The following is a 17,308-nucleotide window of genomic DNA, read 5'->3' on the forward strand; positions in this document are numbered from 1 at the left end:
CTCTAAAAAGTTGCTACTGGGATTAAAAGTTTATATGGAATATAGCTAATTACGAGGCAGATTAAGTGGCTAGTCTATGACTCCTGTAATTACAGTCACAACTCTATTATTGCATTTTCGACACGCACAGTAAGTACAGCATAGAATGTACTACATTTCTATGTAGTACATTCCATATTATACAATTTTGTACGCATCTTCTGTTAAATTACAATTTAATTTAAGTAATACCATAATAGTGCCATGCAAGTTACCTATGATTTATCATTTCGTACAGTAATTGATTTACTAGGATCAGTAATTTACATAGTCTATGTTCCTTATATTTAAACACCATTGCAACATGCAAGTTAAGTAATAGAATTGGCAATGTCTAATATAAATAGTTTTCTACTCGGAGCCACACCATATGTTACTGGCATTGACATTCTAATCAAGCTACATGTCGGGTATAAAAAATTAATAAGCAAAGCTCACATTGCACCTTGCGATGAGTGCATTTCTTAGATCGATGCCTAATTACCCGCAATGATTTGACAAACGGCACAATTTACGCTTAGCCTACTTAGTCGAAAACTACAGTGCCAATTACTTTTATTAAAAAGGCTTTCTCTATACAAAGAAGAAACCTGATTAAAAAAACCCACTATTTGACGTTTTAGGGACTATTTTATAATTTCTGCTATAGGTCTGGTTTCTAATTTAAGATTAATGGAAAAAGTAATTGACACTGTATTTTAATATACTACACTGTATTCAAAATTCCTACTTCAAAATGTTCTCTAATTCGATGTATGTAATGTTTAAATTTTCGAAGCAAATTTACTTAGATATCGACTCCAATGGCAAATACAACAACGAGAAGAATATCAAGGACATTATTCTAAACACCGCGGCGTCACTCGTTTATTTAGTTCACTACACAAGTCACATGCTGATATGTATAAGACGATAGTATATCCGACTCAAATACTGATAGTGAATATTTGGCTTCAAACTTTACTATGATTAAATATTCATTCCACACGAAAAGCTTTGAGATTTGAAGCGAGGAAAACGCCTGCCGGCGCGCTTCGACGTTCCTCCCGGTTCCATCACAGTTGAAAATCGCACGCTTACTATTAATACACTAAAATAATTAGGCCTTTTTAGGACAGATAATCACATTTCATCTTAACTTACACAATTCCTCATCGATATAAGCCAGTTCTTCTCGTCCATACGATCTCTTGGTCTTTTCTATTCTTTGGATTCTAATTTTATCTGCAACAAATGTAATGTGCATAAGAACTTCCACTGTTGATGGATTCGTTTTTCATATTATACTCTGGCAACCGAGCTTTGTTTGTAGAAAGAAAGGATTGATCTCCCATACAAATTTTGAATTTTTCTAATATCAAAGTTGGCTTACCAGAGTACAGATAGTATTGAAACAAAAGTACTCGGTAAGTTAATGGGGGCTAGGCTAAATATTGGGCAGATGTGCGTACTGACCGCCATGGTAAGCCGGGCGCAGTTGAGCAGCGACGCTAGCTAGGCAGTGGGCGGCGCGGGCGGCGCGGGCGCGGCGGCGGCGCGCGGCCGCCCGCTGCGCGGCTTCAAGCTCTCCGATATCTGCCACATCGCCTCCTCGCTTAACACGTCGTCAAACTCGTTGAACATGGCTTGGATTCGTTCGTTCTTCTTAAACTTGTACTGTCTGCTGCGAAAATAAATCAATCCTGAATAAACGGGCCACTTTTAACCTATATTTTTTCCTGTTTTTTTTTTGATACTTTATGGTGGATTTATAGGTAGGGTAGGGGATTATTGCCGTTTTTTTAACTACCCTCCATATTAACCCTTTGAATGCTACGCCTATCGTCTGCGGCGCCACCACCATAATATCGACGAAGGACAATTACAAAAACTATCGCTACTGGCGTGTAAAAATCACCGTATACATGAAATAACCCAAAGGGATTTGCTTTAAAACTACGGATAACATAAAATAAGTAAGACAAACAAAAATACACACTCTTTGTGGAATCTCTTCATATTTTCCATGATGTGGTACTGTTGCCATCGCTTTGTGAAGTTGATGCTTCCGTCGGGCAATAGGTCTGGGTTGCCGATGTGGACGAAAGTCAGATCTTGGAGTACTAGACCACTGTCAAGACAAAAATAATGTCAACGAGTGTGTATCAAGATCATACCCTAGAATAAATTTACAGTAGGTATAAACTTGTAGTTGATTATGCAAAAGAACCATCAGATGTTAATTACTCCCCTGCATTTCGGTGTTTGAGCGCGTAGTATGCCATTATAAACATGTAAACCCTTAATACAAGGGCAATGTTAACGTGTATATCAAGATTATCAAGTACAATAAATTGATGGCTTGATATTCGTTTCGTGAAAAATCTATAATAATTGGGTGGATCAAACAATTTTTGGTTATTCAGCTAGGATACAAGTGGGCCAAATACTATCAATTTTGATAGTATTTCAGATAAATTTAAATTTATTTTTAATGCGGCTTAAATAGTGACCTGTACTCTCGAGAGAAAGTAACCATTTCAACAAGTGACAAAAAAGTTGGTTCACCCAAATAATTGATGATCAAATGAAGTGACTCATATAATTTCGATCGAACTTCACTTCAAGAAGTTCGTTTGATCATCAATTATATTTCGTCACTTCATTTTTCAGATATAATTATATATTAACCATGTAGATGTTTAGAGATATAAGTTTTGGTTGAAAAAAGATAAAAGTGTTGGTTGTCTTTTTCTTTTATCTTTTTTTTTTTTTTTTTGTCTAAGTTAGGAGATTCCTCCTGACTATCGCATGGGCGCCGGGGCGTCCCGAATGAATTTATTTTTCCTCAGTTTATATTCCACTGAACGCAGTATTTTTAAATACTGTTCGTTACGTACACAACGCACTGGCATTAGAAATATATTATTAAAAGTATAGTAAAAAACATTTAAAAACAGGTCCAAGGTTTATTTTATTTATAACAAAGGTTATTTATTTATTATTTATTAAAACGAGTAATTCAGGTGGAATGTGTTTGTTAACCGTGGTGCTAAACCGGAACGCCAATTCTTATTTGGCCCAAGTGTACTGAATATATTAGGCTGCTAGGTACTCATAAATAGTGTCATTGGTATGAGATAATTTATGCCTATTAAAGTTCAATATTTCAAAACATTCGTTTGTAAAATAATCGTTAATTAATTAGTTTAAAATTAATAATGCGACTCCACAGTCAAACAAATGTAGTTTTGTGGAGCTTTGTCCTTAACAAAAAAGTTGTAACTTTTGTGTAATAAATAACTAAAATAAATAAAAAATAAATAAAAATCGCCGTGCGTGTAAAATATTGACTTTTTTTTTTTTTTTAATTTTATTCTAATTATTCTTGGGATTTATTTTATTATGTTGTACCCATTTTGGATGTTACGTTTTTAACTTACAATTAGTGTCCCAAATATACCACATATGTCACCAAGTAAGTTATATGATTTAAAACCGTATTTTAGTAGTCGTTTAACTTTAAGTTAAAATAATACGATCTGATGATCCTTTTTCATGAAGCCATGATACTACCTTTTCTGATTTATTTACTGCTATCCTAAAGGAATCCAGAAGCACGAGAAACTAAACTGAACCAAAATTAGCAAACAACTGTATTAACGGGTTGTGTTTTTAACTTTTTAGGCAATCAAGTACCCAAGTTATTATCTAAATATTTATCTATTACTATAATATCGAACGCCGTGTACTGCACACCAAGTTCAGGACATAATATGTGTACATTATACACAAGTTTACTGTGCAAATTGAGTCATAAAGCATTGTTAAAAAGCACAAAGGAAGTTTAGTGATGCAGGTTCAACAAAGGTCCATATTAGGTATAGCTAGGTTAAATTTTTTGAACACATTACGATGTTAGAACAAATCCTAATAATCCCGTTTCAATTTGTTGATAAAACGTAGGTAATTGATAAGAATTCTACTAATAATTTGTGGTCAACTTTACATTTAATTTGATTTGAAAAGGTGTTATAAACTCTTAAAATGTCCTTTTGTGAAAAAAGGTTTTAAAGTTCGCTAGCGGTCCTTGTCCGCGATGTGGAATTAGAGGCTCCGAGCGGTACTACTTGATATCAAAAACAGGCTCGTCTAAGAGTCATAACGTAATTTAGGCTAACGATACAACCATACAACCCAGCGTTACCTCCATGCAGGACGGGATACGCTGTGGCTGTGATATCGTTCCCCGCGTCTTGACGCGTCGGCCGTGTGACGTTTGAGCAGACAGCGACACTGAGAAAATTTAGTTATGCACACGCATGTCAACTTATAGCAGCTCCTGCTGAACAAATTGTGACACAACGGACATTCTAAAGACTCACGCGGCCTAGCGCGTTTCAAGACTGTCAACTTCAAAGTTTTTTTTTTTTTTTTTCTACATATATAACGTGTCTAATATCGTTAGGTCCTCTGGATCTATCCAAGAAAAAAAAATATAAATTTTATTTTAACCAAATTTCAAAATCCATCATGTTTCAATGTTCAAATCATGTTTGCGATCTATAACAAATACCGATATGAACGTGCATAATTATGCTTTCGGTTCAATCATGCGCTATCACATGTGTAGCATTACCAAAAGGTATATTAAACAAAAATCATTTATAAGACTATACTGCTACTCAACTTTCGTAGTAATCTTTCAAATAATTTGCTCAAACTCGAATGGTTATTATTGCGCTCATATTACATACATATAAAAGATGATCTAAGGGCCAAGGTCCATTAATGGCACCAGAATAAGTATATGTATGATCCAATTTTATAAACTTAATGTATACTGTTCGAGTTACTGAATGTGCAATTGTGCATAGTACTTACCTAATAACCAGTTAAAACCCGAGTAGGTAAAGTCAGCGTACCTACTCAACAAACATCATTTGTAATTAGCTTACTGTACATTTGTACATAACTCCATGTGACGAGTCTTTACATTTGAATAAAGATATATTATAGGGGATGAACCTCTGTTTATCATTTTATAATATTATTGACAACAAGGAATGAATGGCCATATTTGCATAGATATCGGTGTTGCAACTGTTGCAGCTTCTATTCCCGCAGCGCGAACTAAACAGGTACCTATTTACAGCAATCAACTACGAGAGCAATCCGCAGAATTTGAGGTAAGTAATAAGCAACAAAACTCAAACTTATGCCTTCTATTTTTATCCAAATATTCGCTCTGTCGGAAATAAAATATTGTTGGCATAATAAAAATATTGTATTTGCTGTATTGCTACTGTGGTTGTATTGTGAGTTTAGAAAACAAATATGTTTAGTGATTTCATCTTGACGCCATGACATATATTATGAATGTGCTATATTAATAACATATGCTGTATTAATGACATAGTGATATGGTTAGATAGCAAAAGAAGTATAAGTGGTGGGTCCCACCAACTACGGATAATACATTTATGATATGAAGGTAGGTACCTACATATATTTTAAACTTGGCAAAAGCGTATTGCATAGTAGGTACCATCGTATTGTCAGCATTGTATTGACAATGGCTGGAGGGGTACCGTGACCGACACATGAAACTTATTGAACCATACCATACATTCATTTGTTTATGTTTTACGGTTTCTATTACCTATTTAATTATTTATATTTTTAAGGGCATACTCTGAGGGTAATCCTTTAAAGGATAATCGTTTTGAAAAATGGAATATTATAATATGAATAGGTTACCTAGTTAGGTACCTAGTTAGTTTTTATTATTATTCTCAGATGGATGGTCATGGTACCTACTCTAAATGACGCTTGACACTTTGTCAGCTTCGACATGAACTGATGTATTAATGATGAAAAAGGCGTAAAAAGTGTTTCGTATTCAGTACTCACAAATTGTTCAAGTGGGTTTATTAGATAAATTATGATGAATAAACTCATGTTCCTCTAATTCAATTGAATTAGGTGTACTCCTTATAGTTGGATGACTCAAATGAATAAATCATTTTATTTCACTTTAAAACAATATCTCAATCAGACAATAAGTAATACTTATTTACTGACTTCGCCTATAAGCGATCTTGACATTATAAATATATTTTTATGTACTCATTTGGTTGACTCTTTTTTATGCAGTTTAATGTAAGAGTAAACCGAAGTTGTTAAAGTTTCATCGTCACCAAAATGTATGCACCACTGTCAGCGCACCACTTCATTTGTTTATTACTATAAAGTAATAATGTGACGTGATGTAGGTACATCTAGCAATTCCCACTTTTAGAGACAAGTTATAACTACCTCCTGTATTAATATTATTTATGTGGGTACATGTAAGCAATGTACTACTGTGTTAATTATAAAATATGTGAGATAGTCTTTATTGTTGATTCACATTAGACCTCTGGGCGCATTAGGGTTTCTGTTTATTATACTTTGAGGGTTCATACTATTTTTTAAATACCGTTCTATGGGTTAGGTGTGAGTAAAATTTATTATGTGAAACATAATTGGATATTAGAAATTCAAATATATTTTTATATGTTAGGTCATCTAAAACCAAGTAAAAAGAAAGCCTCCCTCGGCTCTATAATAAAGCATATTTACCATTTTAAAGACAATACATTTTTCACATAACATAATTCGTAATTCTTTATTGCAACCATGGTACCATGGGTACCTACTATGAAAAATGCGCCAATATGAATATCTAGGCCCTCTGTTTCGTTGTGCGATCTTATGCCTTCGTGTTGGTTCACGACCAACCCCCAGGCGAAATCGGTGTTCGAAATATGAACAGACTTTCCTTTGTGTTGGTTCACGACCAACCCCCAGGCGAAATTGGTGTTCGAAATACGAACAGACTTTCCTTCGTGTTGGTTCACGACCAACCCCCAGGATGATTTATTCCTTCGTGTTAGTTCTCGACTAACCCCCAGGATTTATGTATGTCCTTCAAGTTGAAGGATTGCCCAACTATATTAATAACAAATATTTTTTATATTGCACAACGAATAAAATGTAATCTCACAGCTAACACCATAGTACGAAACGAAGATCGTTATTAAAAAAGCAATGTGGTCTTGTGTCGAATATTTCGGCAACTAGACCGACGACGTGTGAACGCTACCACGCACAAATAAAGAATGAAGAGCGGCATGCCGGTGAGCGGTAACCGGATGTGGGCGGAAGTTGCTTTGACAGTTTTAATCAAAATAGTTACTCTTAAATGTGTGCGATGCTACCTGTACAATAGGGGAACTACATGGTTAATATATAATTATATCTGAAAAATGAAGTGACGAAATATAATTGAATCTTCTAATCGTTGTATACGCAGGGTGATAAGGAGAGTGATAGTTACATGTAGGGTATGCAGGGCGGCTGCGTCTCCGCCAGGGCATTCCTGTAGGCGCGGAAGGAGGAGGACGAGTCGATGATGGCGCAGTGGTCGTGCAGCGCCTCGACGATGGCGCGCGGCCAGCCCAGCCGCTGCACGGGCGGCGAGTCCAGCGCGGACACCAGCGCTAGGTACGAGTTGAAGTTGTGGATTTTACGCAACGCCTTCATAACTTTTAGAAAGCACCGGGCGTAGCGTTCCCGTTTTTGCACTTCGTCCTGGAACAAAAGTATTTTAGGTTGCTTACGAAGGTTTTTGGTGTTGTTTTACAGATCATGGTAACCAGACTGATTAAAGTGATAATGATAAGAACACAGTAGGAAGTTTTAAAAGTAGGTGATAAAACTGTAGTCAAAGTTTAATAAGATTTAACGAGGTAGGTATGAATTACATGTAAAACGTACACACCTGTTCTAAAATTCGCGAGCGTGCCCAGTAGCTCATCTTATTGAAGTGCTCCGTGAACCTTGTGAGGTTGGGAGAGCTCTCCTCGGACTGGTCGCGCGGCCACGACAGCACCTCGGCCGTGGTGATGCGCGCGAACAGCGCCGCGTCCAGCAACGTCATCTGCTCCGCGAGCTCGGACGGCTTGAAGTCGAGCAGCGTGTCGCGCCGGAGCGAGACGCTCGAGTAGCACGGAGATTCGTATTCATATCTAGTGTTGGCCTGAGATAATACACTCAATTAGAAGGTGCACAGCTTTATTAATTTATGTGACTTTTACATGTTAAATGATGATGTTTATTAGGTAAACCTGTGTATAAATGTATTTATTTATTTTGCATCGACAATTCAACGTCCATAATTCAGAATAAATATAAAATGCAGTGCCATAATCGCGTGCGTAAATGATAGTGATAAAAAGTTACCTGTTGTTGGTTATGCAACTGCTTTTGCTTGTCAACCAAAATTTGCCTTAGTGCTTTAGCGATTGGCAACTCTTCGACTTCAATAAGCCAGTAAATAAATTCCATAATTTTCTGCATCAGAGATTCTTCAAGGTCCGTCATCCTAAAATAAATAAAACAAGATCAACTTCCCTGTCTGTGTATCCATTTGAATAACATAATATGCGTTTCTAAAGTGATGTAGACAATATGACGTTTAGCTACACTGAAAGGGCACCTTAGAGATAGAAACTCTCATACCAGGCTTATTGCCCATCTCCGATTAAAATCGCTCTATTTAACTAGCTTTATAAATACAAAGTAAAATGATGTGTAACTTACGTAAGATCATTTACAACCCTCGTGAGCAGACTGAGCGTGGAGCGCAGCTCGTGGGGACGCGACTTGAAGTGGTGCGCGCGGCGCGTCAGCCGCGCCACGAGCTCGCGCGGCGCCACCCACGTGCGGTACGTGGCCAGGAACGCCTCCTGGTACGCGAAGTCTGCGCACACATATCAAGCTTAACAAAACTCATCACTTGCATGTATGTATCTTAATTATAAGTAGCAAAATTATTAAATCAACCTCTTTGTATTTGCTGGCTGGAAACGTTAAATAAAAGTAGGAAATAATAACTGGGAGACCGAGCTTTGCTCGGAAAACATATTAAAACTCAAAAATACGCGTTTTCCCAGAGATAAGACCTAGCTAGACCGATTGTACGCCCCCGAAAACCCCCATATAGCAAATTTCATCGAAATCGTTAGATAAATATACAAGAAATGTTTGTTTAAAGGTATAAGATAAGATTACCTTTAGTATAAGATTGACGATGACAAATTTCGTAAGTTATAACATTACGTTGTTTACATTGCAATTAAGTCACGTGACTAGTAGGGTGACCATGAATGTTGATACATAGGAATATTTTTTTTATTGATAATTAATTAAGGTCTTCGTTAGTTTTAAGGAAGCTTTATCGGGAAATGTGGTTACTGTTCACGACTTAAAAATAAACCAGTATTTGCCAGTACAGTAAAAATTTGCCTATTGTTTTATAATGGCTTCCTCATGAACGTACATCAACATATAAGATAACTATAACAAGGTTTCACTCTGGGAAAAATATAACTCTAGAGCAAAGCGAAAACGTTTCATAAGCAAATATCTGTATGTGCCCAACATGCATCTCTTTAAATTTAGAACCAGTTACACCAACCACCTGTGGCTGGCTTCAATTCGTCAACGTCACACGTCAAATACCTCCATTAACGTCACTTTTCCATAAAAAAAGTCACTTTAATGGTGGTATTGTTCGTGTTAGTATGTGAAACATCTTTAACAAGTGTTCTTCTACGTATGGTCTTAGGTTAATAAGATATATTACCCGACAAAAGATTTAACGTAAACGTACCGTAGGTACAAACAATTTCTTTCACGAGTAAGGATGTTGGTAAGGAAGTTCTATGTGAATGTTGAAATTGTGGTAAATTTTACTTTAAATCAATTTTTTTGTCGATAAAAATGGAGTTGGTGCAAACGGCCCTTATTCGTACTTGAGTCCGGCTTTGAAAACAGAAAAACCAAATTACACTATTTAAATACGTAATTAGGTATAAATTAAACTTGCTTTATTTATTGTATTACATAATAGTGTCTTATTGATAGGCCGAAATATCAAGTGACAAGAGCTTACATGGAAAGGCATCAGGGGCAACAAAGAATGTATGTAGTGTTTTTAAATATTTCGTGTGCTGATGCTCACTTTGTGACTTTAAGCATGTTAGTAGTAGTAGGTAAGTTATAAATTAAATGGAAATCTTTACAACATGCGCAATAAGCAGCTACGTTTTCAAAATGTGCAGCAAGATAGTAAACTGTTGCCAAATATACAGATCAAACTTCTTTGGTAGATTATATTCATTTGAGGATTACATATTTACACTTTAGTTTATTTACAAGTTTAAGAACCAAACTTATTGTAAAATACAGGACTTTATTATTTTGTAGGAGTATGTAAATTTCTATTCACAAGTTTATATCAAAGCTTTTGAATGCCAGACGGCGAAGGAATTTCCCGTACCCCGGACCACAGGCGATCGGGATTTTTAAGCGAAATTTAACTTTACGGTATCCCGCGTAAGTCCCTATTGCATTGGCGAAGCTGTCGGCTGTAGCCGTCGTTGGCAAGACTTTCCGATGACGGCCGCAGCCGACTGTGGCGGTCAAAAGGTTAGCATTATTTACAAATTATCACTAGCATGGCAATAGATTCGATTTGGCGGTATTATCATTCAAAGCAAAAGCACTAGTAGAATAAGAAAGTATACATCCATGTATTTTCTCAGCCCCAAACCATACAATGAATCGACCACTTACACTCGTCCGTCTCTGTAAAGTGAAAGCATGAAAGTTATAAGATTAAAAGCCATGGGATGTGTACCTAACTTTAGAGAAACGTCAACTCATTCGTGACAGCACGTTTAATTTTAATATAGGGTCACTCCCAAAATGTAATCATGCACAATATAAGCCAATTGGGTTCCATTTATTGACCAATGTGACTGCCGCTCCAGAATCATGCAGTGTGCAAATATTCTCAATGGATTCTCAAACCATCTTGTTATTGTCTCAGGAAAACATGTTATCGTGCTTACACTATTGGAATTACTGACTAGCACTTTTCGTGGCTTGATAGAGTAAATTTCGCCGGAAAGTTAACAGATTTCAGCATTTACCATACAAGTTATGATTATGATTACCAGAAAAACGAATGAGACGGCCAAAAGGCGAAAATTAGCGGAATTAGGTGCCGCGATAAAAAGTTAATTTTCCTCGACACATTTTTACAACATTTTTCACGTTGTTTACTAGTTCTTATTTATTTTTGACAACGGTACGGTTTTATTAGTCAATATGCAATATACAACATACCTTTGGTAGCCTTAGTGGCGAGGACGATGAGTGCGTCCGGATGGCCGCCGCGCACCTCAGGCCCGTCTTTGCTGGGCGCCTTCAGAAGTAAGTTCGAGCTAATGTCGGTCTGCAGTATGATGTCTTCGGGATCGGCGTCCGGAGGAGCGGTGTCAGAATCTTTTGTGGCCGCAATAGGCTCAGTACTGCTTTCGCTCTTCTACACAAATTTATGACATTAGTCACGTTAAGCAAGAAACTTCTAACTTTTAACTATAATACAAGTGAGGTCTCATTTTATTATGGTACGTCAAGATCTATAAAATGTGCCGCTAGGTTCCAATTCCTAAATCCAATATAATATATTCGTTAGATTGTATTACTATTTTTACTACCTACTATAAGATATAATTTCACCAACCTGCGAAGGCACTGGTGACGGTGTTGGCTCAGGCACCAGCAACTCGTGCTCGTCCTCGATGGGGAACTTGGCCGGCGTGGAAGTACTTATGTAAGATTCATCAGAGTTCTGAAATAAAATCAATGTGTTATTGCTTCACGTGTACTTTAAGCTATCCTTTTTGTTTTGTCACGTGTTGAGTACCTATGGTTTTTGTAGTGTCTATGTGGTAGCAATGATTTATGTTTTATATTAGCTTATAATCTTTATATGGTAGAATTGGTAGATATACTACTAATGCTTAGTTATTTTGGATATAATTATAAAATTCCTCAAACGATCACCTCTACCTGCGAGTGTAAAATAAATACCAGATTGTTATGCATGGTGTCTTCAACGGACGTAGAGCTATTGTGCGATGAGGGTCGAGGCGAGGGGGGCGGTAGAAGTTCATTGCTCGAATTGATTTGAATCTGAAAATACAATACATTTTAAACACTGGCCATACGGTGTACATATCTCCAAGTGTAAATAGGCTAATTATAACTAGTAAATAAGTAAGCGTAGAGTGGTCACTCATAAAAAGATAAAAACCTATTTAAGATTAGGTAATAAGTATTAAGTTTTAAGCAAGTTTTAAACTTATTAGCAATACGTTACACCATACCTCCCATACAACTTAGAAAACTCATGTATGGAGTGAGCAATATATATAACTGAACTGGAAGTAAACTACATCTTCGACTAGGGATCATCGCTGGCCAAATAAGACCAGAGGTTTGGTGTCCCATTCCTTAGGTTAGTGAAAATATTATATACATATACAGTGTAATAAAACTAATAAAATCAGCATTCGAAATGTCATCGCACTAATGAGCGACTGACGGGTGCAAATTACATTAAGAGCCAACAGGAGTGGTCATTTCTCCATACAAACGTACTCGACTGTTTCCTCCGTGGGTTTTGAAGCTAGAGCAATGATTTTTTCAACACAGATTAATATTGTCAATATCTGTGTCGGACCGTTTTGCTTTTTTTGATATTTTTGTTTTTTAAGAAGCTAGGCCCTTCAAAAATGTCCAAAATGGCCTAATTGATTATGCCGCAATGAGAGGCGTGCTATTCAAAACTGATATCAATTAGTCAAAAAAGCAAAACGGTCCGTCACAGATAATGTCATAATCATTTAGATTTCCAAATTTGGTTACGATTGATTAAGTTTTGGAGGAGGAAACAGTCGAGTACGAAACCTCGATTTTTGAGATTTTAATGCAGGATTTTTCGCCTTGTCCTTATCGCACTAGTTTTAGGAGCCGCTTCCGTTAGCGAGACGGGTATATTTACCTAAAATATTTAAATCTTAGCTCCTGTTGGCTCTTAAGATTATATGAAACTTTGGCATTATTATAACGTGATTTTCTCTCGGCTGTCCCATTCACCAATTCTCCATACTAATAATAGAGTGTATGCGGTACCTTAGTTTTATTCATCTTTGGCGGTAGCTCGGGAGGCACGGGGCTGGTCCCGCCAGACGTGGTCAAACTGACGCTGTCCTCGGACCCACTGCGGACAGAGCACAGATCTTTTAAATCACTATCAGGAACTCGCTATAATTATTCTAAAATATTCACCGCCGCAACGCGCAACGCGCGAAATAAATGCGCATACTTACTCAAGTCGAAAAATAGATCTTAATGCTTTCAGTTGTTTTATACATATGTACAGTCAGCACCAGCAGCGATGCATTGCATAATATCCTGGTCCCATTTTAGGAAACCATCTATTGTAATGTTGGGGATTCAATCGTTTTCATGAATCACATTATGTAGCTACAAATTCGGTGTAAATAACAAATACAAAATTTTAGACTAAAAGAGCGTGTTTCACAAAAGTTATGCTCTACTCCTGTGATTCATTTATAAATTTAAACTTTCCGTGCCAGTTGCTATACTTGCTTGTAAACTGGTCGCACCATCACTTGTTCAATTTCTTTGTCTAATGTGTATTTACGTCTCACATTTTGCTTAGTGAGAGAGTGAGACGACCAAGAAATTGGACAAGTGGAATACCATCCTTAGGGGAGATTTATAATGAAACCTTTCTCAGGTCAGTTCCCACTACGTTGGTGGGTTAAGATGACGCCACATAGTGTCAGCCGGTGGTGGTCAGATATTAATATATTGCACAATTGCCAAATATTCATACGTTAAAAAAGCCACCAGGATTTACATTGGCGAGAAAGGCATTTGTCGACATGTAAATCTTTAATACAGCTCTATACATTAGTGTCCAGGATCTCTTACCTCAATACCGGCGGACTGCTAAAGTGCTGCACAGTAAACGACTGCGCTATGGACCGTTGCACGTGCTGGTGGCGCTGCACCATAGCGCTCCCGCTCGTGTGTTGCGCACTGTAATGTTACACTACGTAAATACGCACTGTAATGTTACACTACGTAAACTAGATCAACTGTTAATATGCTTGTTAGAAGACGATGACGTCAATCGGCTGTACAGTTTGAGGAATAATGGATGAAATAAATGTTTAACTGATGAGATACGCTTAAAATTCTTTGACATGAAACGGAAAGAACCTCAAGTGAGTAAGCAAACTGAATTTGACAGTAGATTACACCCTAGCGTGTTAAGCCTCGGGGCGTCCATGAGACTCGATTCCCATCGGTTTTTTAAAACAGCGGACTAATATTCTACAGATCACGAAATAAACGCAATCTAAATAAAAGGCACCGGCTTGCCTAATGATGCCATAGAAATTTCATCATCATAGAAGGGGTCGTCCAGAAATCATGTGATCGTTTATAGGGGGGGTGGGGGTAAGGAAAATATCACGAATTATCACGATGGTTGGGGGGGATCTGAGAAGATATCACGTGTAAATTTTTTTTCAAAGCGGGAAAGCCAAAAACAACAATATTACTCCAAAAATGTATCAGAACAAATATAAATCCGCTCTATTTTATATATATAAGTGATAAGCAGATTTTTACGATGCCTGTTTTTGAGATATAGCATCATGAACATATGCGCAATACAGAAGAAACGACATTATACTTGCTTAGCGTCTAAGAGTACCCGCATACAAATTATCACGTGATCTTGTGGCAGAGGGGAGGGGGTTGCGTTAAAATCACCAAATATCACCTAGGGGAGGGGCAATAGGCCAAATATGATCACATGATTTCTGGACGACCCCGAAATGGTAGAAATCGGTTAAGTGATGCCGCTTAATGTTGTTTGTTACGTCCCATGCAATGATTAGTCTTGACATGTGAATAGTGAAACATGAATTTTAGGAATCTTATAAGAGCTCTTCGGCTGAATGTTGAAACATACCTTGCCAGATTGTATGTATGAATGGAGTGCCGGAACATGTCTGGCGGCGCGGCCGCGTTGTTGGGCGGGTGACTGCAGTTGCCGAACATCTCCATATACGCCATAACTAAAGAAACGATCTACATTGTATTACATGACAAGTGATATAGAATCGTTAGAACCGAAAACGTTATCCGCACACTGATCGCTTTTAATTAGCAGCTCGTGGAAAGCCTTGGAAACATATCTACATAACTATCGATTACCGCGGGTCATACCGATAAAGGGTGAATCAGGATAGCTTACATAAAGGGCCCCCAAAGCTGTTATCTGTCCCACTACGCATAACAAAGGCCACTGTCTTGAAAACTAGTCAAAACGTGTAATACAATCAAATGAGTTACAAAATGCAATTAGTGATTGTTATGCGTAGTGAGGAGTTTTCCATATGCGGCTATCCTGCGACACCCTTGAGCACAAATTTCAACATAAAACCAAGTCGTTTTGCAAACAATCAAAATTTAACCAACTGCAATACCAGTTAATAATGCCAAAAATAACTTAAAGACAAAAAAACGTTCAATCGCATGAAATAGAATAATTTTATGTCAAAACTATAGAACATGACGTAGGTGGTTACACATTTATACTATGAAGCGCCCTAAGACGTCATCACCTCTATAGTTCAGATTTAATTCCAAAGTCGTTAGAGAAGTAAACCTTTGCTCATAGCACTAACTTTCACAAGAACAAGAAAGCAAACTAAGTGAGGCTGTGTCTTAGATCTACATGTCAGTGGTAAAAGCTGTGAAAACCGCTAAAAGCACGCAGATGAACCTCCAGGTAGTCTGCATTTGGAGTGTGACTGATAACTATATGAACAATGTGTCGACGTCGGACTAATAGAAACCAGGTCGTTTACAACGGGAATACTAGTTATATTATATATACACAGTTATAAACGCAGATATCGATCCTGAAATGGTGAAAAATGCTGCTAAATGGATTAGTGTACTAGAATCGAAGGAGTAAAAGCTCCGACAACCGAGCCGATGGAAGCGAGATGAGTTGGAGCTGTGTAGCGCTTGCATGCAATCCACTCACCGCTGTAGGCGACGCTTTGAAACACTGCGGCACCGCACCGGCACAACAGACAAACATGCCGTTATAACCCCTTCAATGTATACCATTTGACCCTCTGAACTTATTTGACGTGTTCACAAGACAAATGTGCATGGTTCGTTAGTGTTTTTAATTTAACCTTTTAATCGCCGTTATCTTATAGACAAACTACGTCTTTTGTAAATTATGTGAAGAGTTAAAATAGCGAGCCAAATATATGTCGTCTGGACGGTTAAAAGGTTGAATTGAAATGCGTTTTAGTGGCCTTACCACGCACGGACTACTGAACCAACAGATATGAAAAAATTAACAAGAGTTCGTACTGCCATAATAACAGCTTACTAGTAAAAAGTTTGCGCTGGCATACGAGTAGAGCGACACATTTTACGGTAATGCATTTGGAAACGGTAATTGTGACATCAAAAATAAAATCACTAAACGACGAACTAAATAAACGGCTTTATTTGACAATATAAAAGTACGAATTCATGTTTATTTTTGCAGTATCAATCATAGTTCAGCCTTCAGTAAATGAGACAGTCAAGTTAACTTAACTATGTAAGTTTCGTTTTTAAAACCAAAAGTTATGCATATGCTTTTGGAATAGTTTATTACTCATGATGAATGCTATAGTGCAAGTGTGCACGGCATAATGGTCAAATGGTCAACATTTATACTAAAGTGAAATAAGTTAATAATAAAGGCTAACCATTATGAATAGACGAGAGCTAGTGACAACAATATTAGGTGCGAATTATTAGACAATCCAGTTGTGATATAACAATGAATGATCATGTTATTATAGTTGTTAACGCGTGACTTTATTCGCGAACAATAAAATCAAATTGGTGACAGTGATGATGTGCGTACTTGTCTGCCAAATAAATATGTTTGATAAAATGGTTTCTGAGATATTAAATATTCTAATATTTTAGTTTTTTTTCACTTGCGGAAGCGCCCCCTGGGCAGCATGAACGCCGCCCAATCGCCCACTGGGGGGGCGGTATTAACCACTTTGGGAAACAATGTTTTAAAAGAACATATGTTATCACGAAACAGTCGTTTGACTTACTCGGAGATGATCTTTTAAATGATAGGTACTCCAAGAGCCACTTTGCATAAATATAGTTTCATGTAACTACGCACATTGGACGAGCTTATCCTAAAGGTGATAATCGGATAACGTCATCATCATCGTGGACGCAGTAACGATGCAGC

General features: G+C 37.3%; 1 protein-coding gene across 9 annotated transcripts in view; it reads right to left on the reverse strand.

The window, feature by feature from the left end:
• Positions 1-1,494: 1,494 nt before the first annotated feature.
• The window catches only part of LOC134661085 (guanine nucleotide-releasing factor 2), a 61,208-nt gene continuing 45,394 nt past the window's right edge, over positions 1,495-17,308 (reverse strand). For 6 of the 9 annotated variants that reach the window (XM_063517002.1, XM_063517000.1, XM_063517001.1 and 3 more), the window contains 13 exons: positions 16,073-16,096; positions 14,990-15,095; positions 13,939-14,046; positions 13,111-13,198; positions 12,007-12,108; positions 11,657-11,764; positions 11,257-11,455; positions 8,665-8,824; positions 8,305-8,446; positions 7,844-8,101; positions 7,400-7,653; positions 2,018-2,149; positions 1,495-1,702 (listed from right to left, as the gene is read on the reverse strand). In XM_063517002.1, the coding sequence (XP_063373072.1) occupies positions 1,534-1,702; positions 2,018-2,149; positions 7,400-7,653; positions 7,844-8,101; positions 8,305-8,446; positions 8,665-8,824; positions 11,257-11,455; positions 11,657-11,764; positions 12,007-12,108; positions 13,111-13,198; positions 13,939-14,046; positions 14,990-15,095; positions 16,073-16,096 (1,850 nt within the window). In that variant the 3' untranslated portion in view covers positions 1,495-1,533. The remainder of the gene's footprint in view (positions 1,703-2,017; positions 2,150-7,399; positions 7,654-7,843; positions 8,102-8,304; positions 8,447-8,664; positions 8,825-11,256; positions 11,456-11,656; positions 11,765-12,006; positions 12,109-13,110; positions 13,199-13,938; positions 14,047-14,989; positions 15,096-16,072; positions 16,097-17,308) is intronic. The other 3 variants (XM_063516997.1, XM_063517004.1, XM_063516999.1) reach the window with 2 other exon arrangements.

Source organism: Cydia amplana, chromosome Z (assembly GCF_948474715.1).
Source record: "Cydia amplana chromosome Z, ilCydAmpl1.1, whole genome shotgun sequence".
NCBI classification, from domain to species: domain Eukaryota; kingdom Metazoa; phylum Arthropoda; class Insecta; order Lepidoptera; family Tortricidae; genus Cydia; species Cydia amplana.